At 42.3% G+C, this 17,465-nt stretch overlaps 1 protein-coding gene across 1 annotated transcript; it reads left to right on the top strand.

The window, feature by feature from the left end:
- Positions 1-1,013: 1,013 nt before the first annotated feature.
- Positions 1,014-16,048, top strand: LOC148044070 (thioredoxin, mitochondrial-like). The gene is made up of 3 exons (XM_087723141.1): positions 1,014-1,291; positions 5,026-5,149; positions 15,425-16,048. The coding sequence occupies exons 1-3, from the start codon at positions 1,014-1,016 to the stop codon at positions 15,539-15,541; spliced, it is 519 nt and encodes a 172-aa protein (XP_087579267.1). The 3' UTR covers positions 15,542-16,048.
- Positions 16,049-17,465: the final 1,417 nt, after the last annotated feature.

Below are 17,465 nucleotides of genomic sequence, written 5' to 3'. Positions count from 1 at the left end.
ACTTATTATACCTTATCCATTATTTATAATTAAAATTGTAAATAATTTAGCTTCACTGTGATACTCAGTTGATATAATAATAATGATGTGCTATTTAAAAAGAAAGCTATTTGTATTATGATGTCAATAAGTATATTTCAATAATATACTGGAACCATGACGTCCCAGGACAGAAGGCCTTGCTTTCAGGTAAAAGGAACAGCAAATCAAAACAAATGATTTACTCCCAGCTTAGACCAAGAGCAATTAATTTGATAGCAGTGGTGGGTTCCGGATCCCGTTGCAACCGCTACAGTTGCAACAGGGCCTGGCGTCCTCCACATGAACATGTGCGGTGTGCACATCTGTCTTACTGTCCAGCGCCGCCTCCACGACACTCCAGCTGCTTAGCGGAGCATCTCGCAGGCACTGTGTGCACTGTGTGCGGAAGCACCAAAAACTTTAAAGACAGGTAGGGAGCACGGGCGTGTGGGTGGGCCCTCTGGAGCACCGTACCAGAACGGTACCCTGTGCTCCGGGCAACCCACCACTTGTTGATAGGCTTAGAAAATAAACCAATGTATTGCAGCTCAGAGAATCTGGAGTTCTTGAGAAACCTCTATAGTGCTTTAAAGGCTGGTTCATGATTCAGAAAATTAAAGTCACTTTTTTTTCCTTAACAATTTTAGTATGGAATCTAGCTTTTGCCATTTGATAATAAAACTAGGCAGCCCATAGTATATATTCCAAATGGAGAAATGTGAGATAACAAGCTAGAGGAAAGGACTTGACAGTTCTTTCTTTGCCCAATGTGTAGATGTGCCCGCAAAAATAAAATATAAATACCGGCATATTTTAAGCAGTACATGGCATGTATAAAGTACACTGAATTGCAGGAACTTTTGAAATCAGTTGGGAAGGGATCAAAGCAACAACAGAATGGGTAGGCTAGAGGGCAGTGAAAATATAGGGAGTTTTTAGGGTCACCGCTTGCTCCTTATGACTTTTTTTTTTTTTTTTGGTCTTTTTCCTAGATGGCCCAAAATCTCTTCAGATCATTGTTGTCTATTCCGGTCAAGCGTCTCACGCCAGTGCTTCATCCCAGACCTTCATTGCTTCTGTACAGAGTTTCAGCTCTGCCATGTAGGAGACCTTGGTGTACTTCCTTTGCTTCTCCTGCCATGCATTCACAGACTAGGACATTTTCTACTACTCAGGTCTGTTGGCATACTTTTAATGTCCAGGATGAGAATGACTTCCAAGACAGAGTTTTGAAAAGTGAAAAACCCGTGGTGATAGACTTCCACGCCCAGTAAGTATGGTATATATGTCTTTGTTACAAAGCTGTTAAAATCCTTAGTGTGCTATGTACGCATTATAAACTATGTAGAATGAGGGTTTTGGCCCTACATGGGCTAGCTAATACAGGCTGTCTCTGGTTACCTACTGTAGATGCCATAGGATAACTGAAAAGCTATACGGGTTGATTACTGTTTATATCCTACTTTATTCTTACTTGGCAATATAACATTCTAAACCAGCGGTCCTCAACTTTTCCACCTTGGTGCTCGGCGTAGGTGGGGCATGTCAGTGACACACCCACAGCTTTGTTGATGTGAGCGGTGAATGTGTGACCCTCTACTCCACCCTTGTGCTCATACCTGATGCTTCACTTCTGCAAGTTGAGGGCACTCGGACATGAAGCTTCATTGGTTTGAATAGAGCTTTGTATGTGAGTGCTCATGTAAACTGAACTTTGAATTGCAAACACAAGCGCCCTCCATTCGCACAAGTGGAGCTTCGTGCATGAGTGCAAGGGCCCATTACTCGGGCGAATGGAGCTTCGTGCAGCAGTGCAAGCGCCCTCCATTCATGGATGAAGCTCCATTCATGCGAGGGGTGGGCCCTTGTGTTTGCACACACAGCTCAATTTCTGCGAGTGGAGAGTGCTTGAACAGAGGGTGCTTGTGCTTACACACACAGCTCTATTTGTGCAAGCGGCGGACCCTTGTGCTTTCACACGAAGCTCCACTCGCAGGAGTGGAGGTTGCTCATGTGTAAATGGAGTTTCGTGCACAAGTGACTTCTGCTCAAATACTCTCTGCTTGTGCACAATGCAAGGGCTCACTGCTTGCACAAATGGAACTTTACACAGGAGTGCAAGCATCCTCCACTCACACACAAAGCTCCACATGAACAGTGGGCCTTTGGCTTGTGCACGAAGCTCCATTTGCATGAGTGGTGGGTGCTTGAGCAGAGGGTGCTTGTGTTTGCACATAAAGCTCCATTTGCATGAATGGTCCTTCAAGCATGAGCATTCTCTACTCGGTCGAGTCAAGCTTCATGGGGAAGCACAAGTATCTGCCCCTTATGTGAGTGGAGCTTCATGCATGTGTGGAGTGTGCTTGCACTCATGCACAAAACTCCATTTGTGTGAGCTGGGGCACTTGTGTTTGCGCACAAAGTTTCACTCAAGTGAGTGGAGAATGCTCATGCATGAAGCTCCGTTTGAGCAAATGGAACTCTGCACATGAGTTCCCCGCGCTCTCAAGTGGAACTTTGTGTGCTAACACAAGAGGTTGCCACTTGCACCAGTGGAGCTTCATGCACAAGTTCAAGGGCCCGACACTAGCTTGAGTGGAACTTTGTGTGCACATGCACTTGGCCAACGCTCGCATGTCCTGGTTTCAAACAGGCCCCGGCCTGGAGTTTGGGGACCCCTCTTCTACCCATGTGAGTAGAGTTAACATTTAAAATGTCATCTTACAATTCTTTTTCTCATGAAACATTAAAAAAAAGCCCTTGATGCTCTTCAATAGTTTGAAAAAGAAGCTACATATTTAGTTTATTGGTACTTGCTTTCATCAAAGCATAGGCAGATACAAGTTAGCAGAGCATTAGCTAATCAATAAAAATAAGGCACTATTGCTTGGATATCGTTCTACCAATTAATGGAGGAAAAGATACAGATGCTTTTATAATGCAATCTCGTGTGCCTTTCTTTACGGGAATATAATCCTCATCTCTGATTATTAGAAGCTTGAAACATTTACCGGTTGTTTCCTCCTTCCTATTTCTAAATATAAACAAACAAGGATACGGAAAAAGATGAGATGATGTGAAATGAAGTAAGTGTAGTAGAATGGGATAGAAACCATGTTGAAGATAATGGGCAAAATTTTCCACACAAGATTTTTTTTTAAAGCCATACAAAGAAATTTCAGAACACCAGCAGGAATAGGTACCTTTTAATTTTCACATATATTTTCTGCTCTCTTGATTTCTAAATTCCATTGTACAGCTGACACCGAAAACATTAAAAAAAAGAGTCAAATCAGGAAGTACTTCAGTTTCAGAGTCCTTGCAGTAAAGGTAAACTACATATATCATCCCATTTTAAACTGTTTTTCTTTCCCTACTTGGCTGCTGGACTACAATTCCTACAATAGAATGGTGAATTATATTCAGCAGTTTTCTGCCTTATCAGTCTTACGCATTTATTGAGGGAGTGGCAATTTGAATAGCACACACAAAAGTGGGATGATAACTAAGATTATTTCGTAGCACTAAATTCACTCTACAGACTTCTGTGAAATTATTTAAATGATATACTTTCTTGCAGTTCTGTGTTGCTCCAGAATTTTTTTTATTGATGGGCATAGATCAGTGGTTCCCAAACTTGGCAACTTTAAGACTTGTGGACTTCAACTCCCAGAATTCTCCAGCCAGCTTGCTTACGGAGCCAGCTTGCTGGCTGGAGAATTCTGGGAGTTGAAGTCCACAAGTCTTAAAGTTGCCAAGTTTGGGAACCACTGGCATAGATAATGGAATATTGATTTGGGGTGGGTTTTTTTTTTAGATAACCTTATTAACATCTGTATTATTTTGCTCCATATATAATATACTGAAACCATTTTATGATTCCCTTAAGGGCTTTCTTTTTTCATTCTTTGAAACAATGTAATGGCCTAGCTGCTGAATGCATGTTCTCACAACACCCTTCTGTGGCTGTAACATCTGAAAACATCAATAGTGGCTCAGTATGCTAAAGCATCCTGTAATATGGTACCAGTTTCCAGAGTTACAAGAAATTGTAAATGCTGTTGTGATACTGAAAATTTGTTTTAGCAACAACTGATTTATCATACAATGTTTCAATGATGTAAGATCAAAATAGCTGCAGCAAAAAACAAGTTCTAGTATGTAAAAATCAGAACAAAAAATCACCTGACCAGCAATTAAGCATCATATTTTAATTTCTTGTTGATTTTTTTTATAACAACATGTGTGAAAGACTTCCCATTACGAAAAGTTAATTGTATAAACTACAGTAGCTATAACTAAGAACATGATGGCTTAAACTCTCTTTCAAACAAATTTGTATAGAAAATATGAACCTTGTCCCTTACTTGTCCTTGTTCAAATGTCTATTTTGCCTGTTGTACAATATTTGGGAACAAATTACTGCAAAGCATACACCATAAAACAAATAGACAAGATCTTTGCACGTGATCATGGATGATGCTCTTCTTTCATTGGTCTGTACATGTGCAGAGAAAGACACCCTGATATATAGTAAGTTCAAGATTATGAGCTGCCTTGTTAGTTTGGATGTCAACTTCGTGTGCCCTCTTTAATATAGTTTTCCACTTTTTGGAAAGGAATGTGAGTTGGCTAGATTCATGAGATTCTGAAATGGTTTTGGTAAATGTAGTGGGGGGGTTTGCTGCTTTTATTTACCCTTAGCATAAACAATATGCAAGAGGCTTACGAATGCCCTGCAGTAAAATATTCTGATCATTTTGTAAGCAGCAGCTTTTAAATCTTGGCACATAGACTACCAAACAAAATGCAGACTCATATATCATCTCTCTTAATGTAACAATCCAGGCATCACTATTAAACCTGGTACTTCAGTATTCAGAGGCTTCTTCTTAAAGGCACATGCTTATCTTTATCCTTTGGGAAGTATCTTTTTTTTTTTAAAAAAAAACTGTTAACATTGCTTTTTCCTCATTAAACTCTAATGTCTTTCTTTGTTCTGAGATGGTGTGGTCCCTGCAAAATCCTGGGTCCCAGACTAGAAAAGGTCGTGTCCAAACATGAGGGGAAGATTCTGATGGCGAAAGTGGACATTGACGATCATACTGATCTTGCCCTTGAATATGAGGTATGTCCCTGCAACACCTGCATATTGTGTAGAGCTAAGCTAAGCTAGGAGGGATGCAGTGGCTCAGTGGCTAAGAAACGGAGATGAGCACTGCCCCCTAGAGTCAGGAATGACTCGCACATATGTGTGAGGGGAACCTTTACCTTTTAAAGCTAGTTTATTTTTGTTTGTTCTGACCACTATCTCAGATTTTGGCAAGCAAGAGTAATAGAATCTGCTTGGCATATAGCACAAATAAAATCAAAAATGAGAAAGATTGTACTTCAATGTTCCCCAATCTTTTCATCTCCAGATGTACTGGATTACGATTTGCAGAATTTGCACAGTTGCACATCTAACATACCTAGGGTAGGAAATAATAGGGCTGGATTTAAATAAACTGTGGGACACATAGCAAAAGAGCTACAGCAATTCTAGGTCCAAAATCAAGACACATCTGTTATGACATTTTTTAATAGAGAGACATATTGATCTTCATTGTGTGGGAAATTGAACTAAAGAATGAAAGAAAAAGAAAATCATTAGGTAAGGCAGTGTTATTGAATTTAGAGTAGCCTTCAGCAAATTGTCTGGGAATAGTGAAAATTATAATCTGGCACTAGAAGCTCAAAGAACATCGTGGGGAAAGGAAATGGCAAACTATTTCCCATTGTTGCAAATAAACAACACCCCCCCCCCCAAAAAAAAACAACCTTCACATTGTCCATGAAGTCATCAGGAAACAAGCTTGGTCCAAATGAGACTTTAGCTTTAATAAAGCTCTGGCTGACCTTGTCTGGATTTGGGAACTAAATTAATTTGCACCAGGTTAATATTTGATGGAAGATTACCAAGGAAATATCAGTGCCAAAGACTAGGAGATTGGGAGATCAAAAATGATGCTGAAAGAAGGCCACAGAATCCAACCTCTGTCCCATGGCCAAGAATACTCCATGAACACGTCTGAAATTTCCATCAGTTAAACTCAACTCAGTAGACCCCTCACCTCTACTATTAAGGATTGGGCAAGGAAGAGTTTATAATAACCTCTGATACAAGATCCATAATCTTTATAAAAAATCCATCTGTAGAAAACAATAAGACATATCAACTCCTTCAGAAGGTGGGGGGGGGGAGAGGGAGAAATAGAGAAATTTGCTTTACAAATCTAGATTCAATATTTATGAGCAGCAGGACTTCACCACAGTTTCCACCTGAAAAACCCATGTATTTCTATATTTTGTTTATCTTGTTGTAAAAGTTAAAAAAAATGCAGAAGACATAAAAAAACAAGATGGAAATTTAGATTCACTAGTTGCACCCCACTGAGAGATAAACATACAGCTCAGTGGTATGCAGAAGGTCTGGGCTTATATCCCAATATTTTCATTACATGGAGAGAGAAGGAGACCGAGCTACTTAAAAACTTGAAAAGTTAGTACCAGTGAAAGCGAGCAGTATATGCTGAACCTGATGCAAGCGATCCATGACTGCAACGCAGTTTCATCAGGCAGATCCCTGTGATTGAGTTCTTAAGATCCTAAATCATTTCCTCCTGCTAAGGCTTTTCAAAATTCCCTTTACAATGCTGTGGATTGTCAACAAATTGCCAGTAAACTTCCCACTCCTCTTTGCTGCCCCAACCCACTTCTGTTTACAAGACAGCTGATATCTAGGCCCAAGCATTTCACAATACCCTCTCTGGAGCACATTCTTTAGAAGAGAGCAAGAGAGTGAGAGACTCCCCCTCTGTATGCTTGGAATGCTTGTGCATTCTTCACATAAGTCCTGGCTTGCTCCTGGCTCCAAGTTGTCCCAGAGGGGCAACCATCCATGAACTCTTTCCTGATCTAAAAAAAAAACACCCTTCAAGGATTCTTCCTAGATATGTTGCAAAGCAAAGTTTTATTGTCTAGTTTCCAATTTGGGAAGGAGTTTGAGCACCTAGGAACAGGGCCCTTTCTCTGCTATGTTGTCAGAACCATTCTGAGTGAAGAGACCTTTGATTTCCTGCAGATTTATTTTTTTAACTATTTTTTCCTTGGCCTATGATTTATAATGCCCTTTCCCTCTTTAAGGGAGGGCTTCTTGCAATAAGAGCCCATCAAAGGTTGCTGCAAAGGTAGGAAAAGGGACCAGCCTCAGCCTGTAGCCACCTTGCCTTGAACTTTTTTCTTGTACTGACATGTTTCCATCTTTCCAATTTCTGCTATGCTTTCCAATTTGTTCAATCCTATACTAAGGCTGATAACTCTCTGAGAATGGCTGACCAGATTGGAGTGCAGGTGAAAAAGAACAAAGTGGAAAATGTGTTTATTTAAGAAAATGTATATGGCCACCCAACCAAAAACAATAATCCCCCACTGGAAACAACACTAAACAAGCCTCTTAATGGGCTCCATATCACTCTGGGATTTTCAGGCCCATTAGTAGAGCCATGTCTTTAGGGCATTGCAAAAGAGGGTCAAAGTGGGAGCCAGTCTTGAATCTGCATGGATGATGATGGAGGGAGCTACCATGAAGCAGACCCCTTTTCTTGGTATCACTAGATGGACCCGTGGCACGACAAAACCGCGCTACGCAAAATAGCGGAGATTAAATCGCGTCACTAAAGTCGCGACGTCATCATCGCGCGTCATCACCGCGGGGACAACAGCGCGGCGACAGAAGGGCGTTCTACATACTTCGTTCTTTGCCTCCAAAGGTAGCCCTCCTCCTCCAGCTGACAGCGGCTGCAGGCACGGGGCAAAGCGGGCTGCCCAGCAGCAGCAGCCCGCGGGAAGGGTCCAGCTCAGCCGTGGGGGGCAGCAGGAAGCCCGCGGGGGGCCCGAGCAGGGCCGCCGACGCTGGCGGCGGAGGAGGACGCAGCAGCGGCAGCAGCTGAGGCTCTCCCGGGGCCGGCGAAGTGGGCTTGCCCGGCAGAGGCAGGCCGCCCTCTTCTTCCTCAACAACATCTCCTTGGATGGGCGGCCGCTGCCACCGGGCAAGCCCGCTTCGCCGGCTCCGGGAGAGCCTCAGCCGCCGCCCGCCCTGCCTCTTCCTCCGGGGGAGGTGCCGGCGGCGGAGGCCGCCCGTCCAAGGAGATGTTGTTGAGGAAGAAGAGGGCAGCCTGCCTCCGCCAGGCAAGCCCGCTTCGCCGGCCCGGGAGAGCCTCAGCCACCGCCGCTGCCGTGTCCTCCTCCGCTTCCTGCTGCCCCCCGCGGCTGAGCTGGACCCTTCCCGCGGGCTGCTGCTGCTGGGCAGCCCGCTTTGCCCCGTGCCCGCTGTCAGCTGGAGAAGGAGGGCTACCTTTGGAGGCAAAGAACGAAGCATGTAGAACGCCCTTCTGTCACCGTGCTGTTGTCACGGCGGTAGGGTCGTTTTTTTCTTAGCGCTTCGGACGCCGCGGATTTGCCTCCGCACTTATGTCGGCGCGGATAAGGGCATCGCGGTTTTGTGGTGGAACCAGATGGACCACCTTGGGGGGTGGGGAGTGGATCCGTAGCATTCCATGCCTCCCTACTCTTGTGGGTGAGGCATAACTGGAAAAAGACAGTATTTCAAATAACTTAGTTCCAGCCCAATAAGGCTGTGAAGTAACAACCAGCACCTTGAATTGGACCCAGAAGCAAATTGGCAGCTAAAAGAGCTCCCACAAGAGAGGTACACTTGTGCAAATCTAGGCTTGTGCAAAACCACACAGACCACCACATTTTGAACCAATTGAAGCTCCTGGATGCTTTCCAAGGGCTGTTCCATGTAGAGTGTTGTTGCAATAGTCAATACGGAAGGTAACTAGGGCATGAAAAACTGTGAGCAGTGATTGTTTGTCCAAGAAAGGACACAACTGCAGGTTGCCCTGCTGGCCGTGATTGCCACTTCTTCAAACAGGAGTCCTGAGTCCAGGACAACCCCCAGATGACACACAGGTCTACCTGGGGCAGTGCCACCCCATGCAACACCAGAGGTGACAATTTTTTATGGAGCAAAGAATCCCAAGCCGAGAGCCATTTGGTCTTGCCAGGTTTCAGTTTCAGCCTGTTGCTCCCCATCCAGACACTGCAAGAGAGAAGTCACAGCATCACCTAACTCTCCGTGAGCTGAGACATACAGCTAGGTGTCATCATCACCATATTGATGGTATCTCAACCCATGGCAGCAGATGATCTTGCCCAGCAGCTTACCAAGGATGGACACACTACCCCCATCCCACTCCCACCAGAGATCATCAAAAAGCACAACCAGTGCCATTTCCATTTCGTGCCTATCCATTTCACCCAGAAACCTCAGGAGCTTCCATGCAACCACCTTCTCAACAACCTCCAAAAAGGAGAGATTGGACACAGGATGAAAATTACCCAATAGAGGGGGGTTTTAAGAAGAGGACAGACCACAGCCTCCTTAAAAGGCTGGGCCACCACATCCTCCCACAGAAAAGCATTAATCACCACTAGAACCCAACCACATGTCACCTCCTGGGAAGCTTTCACAAGCCAGGCATCTAAAACACAGGTGCTTGCACCCATACCCTCTAGGGTTCTGTCCAGTTCCTCAGGAGCAACAGTAATAGAGCAACAATAAGTGTGTCATGTCCAGAACGTGAATGTCAGCTGCATGCTTTGCAGCTGGTGTGAATTAAACAACCATAGCCCTTGCGCAAGTTAAAAGAGTGGGTTAAAGAAAAACATGGTTTCAGAATTTTTATGAAAAAAATGTGAAACCCCATTAGCCTGCATAAGAACCCTAGATATATTAAAAGAAAACATATTAGCATCCTCCAGAACGGAGGTGTCAAACTCCAGGCCCACAGGCCGCATCCAGCCCACAGGATGCTTAAATCTGGCCAATGGGGACGGCTGGAAATAGCAAAGGACTGGCCCACTGTGCCTCTGGCAGCCAAAATGGGGCATGTGGGGACCTCATGCAGCCCCTCCCCCCCATGTCCTGCTTTGGCCAGCAAAGTGCTGCAGGAAGCTGTGCAGGGTGAGAATGGGGCACATGAGGGGCTTCACATGGCTCCCCCGCACCCCATTTTTGCCAGCAAAGTGCTGGTGTGCTACAATGCTGATCCAGTCCTCGAAGAAATCCAGTTTGATACCCTTGCTCTAGAGTAAACTATAACACCCAGCCAGGTGGAGATTTTGAAAATTGCAGTTGAAATAGTTTTGGGACAGATGTTCTCCACTTCCACTATTTTTTTCATATACACATTTCTTCCATTGTTAAAAACTGTGTGATATACAGGTCAAAATGTTGAACTTGGATTGGCAAGAATCAGGTTTAAATTGCTACATCGTATGTTCTTGGACATTTTGGATGTCCCATTTTCACCACAGCCAGTCTCGCAAAGTTCTCACTGTGGCTCTCTTAATGCCAAATAGGTATTCCTAGCTAAGAATCCTGGCGATTTTAAGAGAGTGTCTAGTACTTGACTAGGGAACGCTGGGCTAGGGAGTATTTGCCATTTGATAAAGAATGGATCCTCTTCTGTTGTCATCCCTGTTTTTGAGAGCAGCGGTCCCCAACCGTTGCAACTTGGCAGCCCGGCTTGGGGAGGGTAGAGGGGAATTGGGTCGACGTGCACATTTGCAAGCAGCCCTTGTGCAGGTGGAGGCCCAGCATGCGCATGCATGCAGTTCTTGTGCAAGCGGGGGCCCAGCCTGAATGATGGGCTAGCATGCATGTTTGCAAGTGTCCACTGGCCTGCTACACATGCACACTCACAACGCCCAATACCAAATACGCCATGTCCCTTTTAGAGTTCTTTTAAAAACATACATTTTATAATAATATTCTATGTATTGACTAGAGATTATTAAATTGATCTAAGGTTAATGACTTTTAAGGATAGAGGAAAAAAGACCCATGTCAGTGTTAACTATTATTTGAAATTATTTTAATAAGCATAAGGTTGTTTAAATTTTACATCCAAAGCTAAGAGCATTAGTAAACTGCTGCAAATTACATCAAAATATTTCTTCCTTAAGCTAAACATTTAATGCTGTCTCCACTATATTGTTACTTATTGTTTGTTCGTGTTAAAAAACAATAAACCAAATTAACAACAAAAAGATGAGAACAAGTTTAAAAAGAAAAGGAACAAAAGGATACTTGGTTTCTGACTCTCCCCTTTTGGGGCATATACTAATTTGTGGTTTTTCTAAATATTTAGGCTCTCTTAGGAGATTGTGAAGTGGGTTGGGCTAAAAGTGAGTGATTGGTCCAAAGTCACCCAGCTGCTTTCAATCCTAAAGTGGGACAGGTACTTAGACCAGCACATTAACTACTATTCTTGTTTACATTCTGTTGTGAATTGTTGTAAGTTGCAAAGTTGTGTCTGATCCATCGCGACCCCATGGACAACGTTCCTCCAAACCTTCCTGTCCTCTACCATCCTCTGAAGTCCATTTAAGCTCACGCCTACTGCTTCGGTGACTCCATCCGGCCACCTAATTCTCTGTCGTCCCCTTCTTCTTTTGCCGTCAATCTTTCCCAGCATTAGGTTCTTCTCCAGTGAGTTCTTTCTTCTCATCTTGTGGCCAAAGTATTTGAGTTTTATCTTCAGGATCTGGCCTTCTAAAGAGAAGACAAGGTTGATCTCCTCTAGGACTGACCAGTTTGATTGCCTTGCAGTCCAAGGGACTAGCAGGAGTCTTCTCCAGCACCATAGTTGCGAGCGATCGTGGGTGCACCTCGGTTCACCCACGTAACACCTATCCTCCGCAAGCTGCACTGGCTGCCTATTGGTCTCCGGATACACTTCAAGACGCTGGTCGTCACTTATAAAGCCCTTCATGGTATTGGACCTGGGTACTTGAGAGACCGCCTGCTGCCAATCACCTCCACTAGACCGATTAGATCCCACAGATTAGGCCTCCTCCAAATTCCATCCGCCGGCCAGTGTCGACTGGCGACTACCCGGAGGAGAGCCTTCTCTGTGGCTGCTCCGACCCTCTGGAACAAACTCCCCGTGGGGATTTGAATCCTCACCACCCTCCAGGCCTTCCGCAAAGCCCTTAAAACCTGGCTGTTCCGACAGGCCTGGGGCTAAAGAGCTGTTGCCCCCGTCTCGAATGGTATGACTGTTGTGTGTTTTTAAATTATGCATTGTTATGTTTTGTTTTATTTTTTGTCTGTACCCCTCTTCCCTGATTTGAATTGTGAGCCGCCCTGAGTCCCCTTCGGGGGAAAAGGGCAGCATACAAATATAATAAATCAAATCAAAATCAATCAATAGTTCAAAGGCCTCAATTCTTTGGCCTTTCTTATGGTCCAACTTTCACAGCCATGCATTGCAACTGGGAAAACCATAGCCTTGACTATATGCACTTTTGTTGGCAGGGTGATGTCTCTGCTTTTTAGCATGCTGTCTAGATTTGCCATAGCTTTCCTCCCCAGGAGCAAGCATCTTTTAATTTCTTGTCTCTAGTCCCCATCTGCGGTGATCTTGGAGTCCAGGAAAATAAAATCTGTCATTCACACCTATTGTGAATATATAGTTTTAATTTTGCCATTGCTGTATTCCTGCTTTTGACTACTGCCTTCTACTTCAACTTATTTTTTAAGGCTTACCAAACAATTTAATTACAGAGGCTGAGAGGGTCTTGGATGGATACAAAGCAATTGGACTGACTGCTGCTGATCTATATTGATCTGTGCTCAGAAACTGAATAGTTTTAAGATGCAGCTCAGAAAAATGGTTCCTCCATTCTACTGTCAAAGCTGAGCCACCAGTTTTCTTATGTGACTTTGGAACAGGTTTTTTTTGTGTAAAAAGCCCGATTCTCCCTCTGCAAATGAAATGGGAATTTGGCAAAAGGAGTGCCGAGTCCTCGCCTCAACCTCTTCTATTTTATTTGGCCCCAAAATTACAGAGATAAAAATGAACATAATTAGAATAGTTAAAACTCTTGCCAGAAGGGAGTGGGGTGCACTGGGATGCATTTCCAAGGCCTGTTTGAAGTATTAGAGCTGAGCCCTAGAGGGCACTGAAGGACATCAGACAAAACTGAGTGATTTGACTGTTAAACAGAGAGGGAGTTTGTATTCCTTTTTTTAACCCATCCTGGATTACCATGGGGTGTGGCACCCTTAAGAAATCTGCTTGCATTGGCCAGCAACAGAGGAAAAGCAGACACTAGTAAAAGCAGGCCTTTGAGTCTGGGGTTTGTGCATGACAGATTGCTGATGGCAGCAAGATGCAGGGCAGCTGAATGCATATTTGATGAGAGAGCGCATTCCAGGGAAGAATAGCACATAAGATAAAGATGGGACATGACCTGCTGTCTAAGATAAGGGTGTCAGAGGAGCTGTGGAATGTATCATCCCCTTCTGACATTTTTATAGATTCCTTCAAATCATTCTCTGCACGCATAAAGGCCTGGCTTATAGTTTTGGGGGGGGGGGGCTAGCATGTGGTTTTCAAACTTTCCCAATTTACACTCTGTGGCAGCTCCTTGGGCAATTATCTTACTGTTTGTCTCATTGGTAATAAGACGTTGATATTGATAGACCATTAAGATTTGGGGTTTGCAAGAGAGAGGGAGAAAATCAACATTGTTATTTGGCTGCCTTGTATGGCTATTTAGCATTGTCCTGCAGAAGTGCAGAAATTTAAATACATAACAAATCCGTTCATGCATGCATGAATTCATATTTGGAGCTACGTGTTGTTGTTTTTTTTGCTAGCTGTTGAAACTAGTGTGTGTTTGACTAGCTGAGAACAAGAATAGTACAGGATATGATAGGCCTCAGTGCTCAGATCTTCCCTGTGAGAAGCAGAAGTGTGCAAATAAGGTTTGTGTCTGATTTCACACTCTTGTTTTTAAAGTTGATACTGTTGTCATGCTTCTGAAGACCTGCCTAGATTCATTTTCTCCCGACTCTTGTGTGTACATCATTAAAATGAAATTCTCCAAAATTGTCTTTAAAATCACAGGCAGAAAAAAAAAATTGGATGGATAATTTCTCTGGACTTTTCCAGGGCAAAGAATAAATTCCCAGAGGATTGCTCAAGATATGACTCCCCCTTTGTGGTGATAGCACGATTTCTGAAAATGCAGTGGGAGGAAGTTCCGGCATGATGTTTTCCCTTGGGATTGAATTGAAGTGTGGGAAGCCAGAATAGCTGTAAATCACCAGAGAGATGATTGTACAGTGAAAGACAAGACATTATACACAAGTCCCTTAGCTATTTTTTAAGCTGAATCAATGAAAGAACGCTGTATTGCATCTGTGAGAATTTCTTCAAATCTTCCTTTTTAAAGAATTTCCAAGGCAAGTTCTTTTTCATCAGATTGTATGAAAACACATGAGACAAATAGAGAGGGAAATATCTCTGTTTGGTACGAGATAAAACCACTATCAGGGAAAAGTGAAGAAAAATTGCTTGGTATAGTAGCAATGTTTCCAGAATTGTTGCTATATATAACAGTATTAGTTGCTGAATCAAAAATGGCAATTTTGGTCCAGAAATAGGCAAGGAGTGAAGAAGGAGCTGCTTAAAATCTTATTTAATCATAACTGTCAGAGATTATCTTCCTTAGCCTTTATCCGTTCAATAAGCTCCGTAACACTCTGCACTTGGGATGCCAGGACTTGTGATAAAATTCAGAAGTAACAGACAAGCATGTTTCTCTACACCTACACATACCATATCACAAAAGCAGGCTGCCTCCTCATCTCTTTTGAAGAGCTTCATTTCAAAGAGCGATGATGTCCCTTTAGACTGAAATAAAGTTTTAGCCTTTCTCACCTTTACTCAGCAGTTTTAAATACTATTCATTCCAGTTGTGGAAAAGCTATGTATTTTTAAAATTAGTCAGTTTTACTACTCTGAAAAATACATCATTTTTTTTACTTGAAAGGTCTCTTTGTGCTTAGTAAATAGCATAAACTTGATTTGAACATTGAAAACCAGGTTTACTGGTCCTCTAGGAAAGAATCTTCCCCTGGTTGGCCTTTTCAGGTGTCTTGTGCTGCAACTTTCGGCCTGTGCCAGGTGACCACAAATCTAGATAGCACCAACTTGGGGAAAAGTTGGTGGTTAGAATGACCAAGCTGGGATGGATTTACTAATATCTCCAAGTTAGAATATTTTTATTCCTTTACGTAGAAGTCTTGACATAAAGACATTTTCTAAAATGAAGTTCAATACTGCTAAAATTTCAGGGAACTTTCTAACAGGAAGAATTAATCATTCACCTTTCAATAAATCCTTTGTTTTAATGTTTGCTTTGCCTCTCGAAAACGTTCACAGGTCAGTGGAGCTTAGCTATTATTGTGCTTATGCCTTTTCTTTTGTGCTCTTGTTCTTAGGTGTCAGCTGTACCCACTGTCTTAGGCATGAAGAATGGTGATGTGGTGGATAAGTTTGTGGGAATCAAAGATGAAGATCAATTAGAAGCTTTTCTCAAAAAACTCATTGGACCCTGAGCAGCAAGGACAGTTGTGTTCTCCGAGCCAAGGCTTACTCCATTTGTCCCTTTTTAAAATATATATATACATGTTTCCTTAGAGGGGAATGGGACAAATTGCATGGTTGGACTAGCATCTGTTTTTTGAAGAGAGCGGATGATGCCTACTTCCCCCATCTTCTGGGGGAGTGGTACTAGTGGTTCCTACTGCCATGGAAAGGCTGCTTGCTCTGTGACAGAGAAAGACTGGAGGTTGCTGCCTGCTAGCAGATGCCCGATGACAAGAAAGTCTTCCTAATATAGCAGCCTCTTAATGTACTTTCTCATACATATTGGAGACACTTCCCTTTCCTGTCCAATGTAAAACCCAATGTGGTTAATTATTGCTGCTTATGGCAGCAATTGTTCTGCTTCATCTCTGCAGCTTTCCTCCTTTGTTTAGTGGTAGATTAAAATCATTTGCAGTTTTTGACGGTAGCCTCAATGCCTCTCCTGCTGTCATCAATTAAATTGAGAGAAACATTGATTGATTGGAGCCTTTTTATTAGTAGATCTATAATAAAAAATAGCTGTAATTACTGCATTTTCTTTTGGTATAGAATTTCCCTTCTGCAGGAAAATTAAAATTGTTCAATGTGGCTTGAGTACTTTAGGGTTGAATACAAAATATGAATAAGGAGGAGTTGGGCATTAAACCTTTGCTAGTCCACAGACACAAAGCCTTTTGTGAGAAGAAACTGTCCCCTCTTTTTTGCCTAAGCATTTTATCTCCAAACATATTGGGGGAAATCATGCATTAGAAGTGCTTTTTTTAAAAGAACCAATGAAAGGGAATATTTTTATGCGACTTTCCACTCATTTTTGAATTTATTCTCTATAAATGATAAATCAAGTCAAATTTAAATTTCACAATGTTTTAATTTCAAGTCCAATTTATTTAGATTTTGCTATGAATTTTTACATTTTCACAAATCTAGTAAAATCTAGTAAAAAGATTGTAACATTAAAGGAATTAATTAGGCTTCCTTTATTGATTATAAGGAAGCTGAGCAGAAAAAAATCATTTTCTCTTCTTTAACAAATAAAGTACCTGGTAGAAAGGCAGCATCTCTATGAAGCGTCTTAATTCTGCACAATCGTACAGACTGCATTTTAGATATTAAAGAAATTAAAAGAACAAAAATCCAGCCACTTGGTGCATCTAATAAATTCAATTGTATCCTTATTGCCTCTATGGGCTTTTAAACCATACATCAAAACTTCAGCTATTTATGGAATCCGAACGACCATGGATCTACTAAAAGTAAAATGCTTCAGTTTGTTTTTGTGTCATCTGAGATGGATTTTTTTTTAACACCCCCTCCTTTTACTCAGCAATAGAACATGGGTAGAAATATTTTTGTATTGGTCATAGAAACATGAGAATGGTCAGAGGTTGCCTTCACACATTACCACAAAGCCGTGTTTTCAACCATAGCAGATTTAATATATCTCAAGTCCAATTCCCAAAATTCCCCAGCCACCATGCTGAGAAATTCTGAGAGTCCAAAGATCTTAAATTTACTAAGGTTGAGACATATTGCTATAAAAGACAATGTGATTTGTTTGGCTTAGGTTAGTGTGTTGTTTGAAAAGTTATGAAAAGGGGGGATGGATGACCTATGGTTTACTGTGCTCTTCAAACCCAGCCAATAGTTTATTTAGCAAATCATGGCAGAGTGTGCTAGGTCAACCATATCAGTAATTAAGGAATTTATGAAGACTCTTAACATTGTCCTTTTTGTTGATAGTTGTCCTAGATTAGACGGACAAAATGTTTTAAACAGTCTCAAAATGGAAGCAGATTTTGCTCTATTTCTGCTTTGTACTGTTACATATTTCCTATAATAATAAGGATATTAGTCTGTGCCAGGATAATGCATAAAATTGCTCCTATTGGAGAA

This window comes from Thamnophis sirtalis, unplaced genomic scaffold, assembly GCF_051295495.1.
Source record: "Thamnophis sirtalis isolate CommonGarterSnake01/CBP01778 unplaced genomic scaffold, rThaSir2_p1.2 scaffold_9, whole genome shotgun sequence".
Lineage (NCBI taxonomy): Eukaryota > Metazoa > Chordata > Lepidosauria > Squamata > Natricidae > Thamnophis > Thamnophis sirtalis.
Note: the sequence above shows the minus strand (reverse complement) of the source record. Positions and strands in the feature narration are given on the sequence as shown.

Bases quoted from the DNA above. Each gene is read 5' to 3' on its own strand.
- LOC148044070 (XM_087723141.1), top strand. From the start codon at position 1,014: ATGGCCCAAAATCTCTTCAGATCATTGTTGTCTATTCCGGTCAAGCGT. The intron at 1,292-5,025 runs GTAAGTATGGTA...CTTTGTTCTGAG, and splicing joins GTGATAGACTTCCACGCCCA to ATGGTGTGGTCCCTGCAAAA. The intron at 5,150-15,424 runs GTATGTCCCTGC...TCTTGTTCTTAG, and splicing joins ATCTTGCCCTTGAATATGAG to GTGTCAGCTGTACCCACTGT.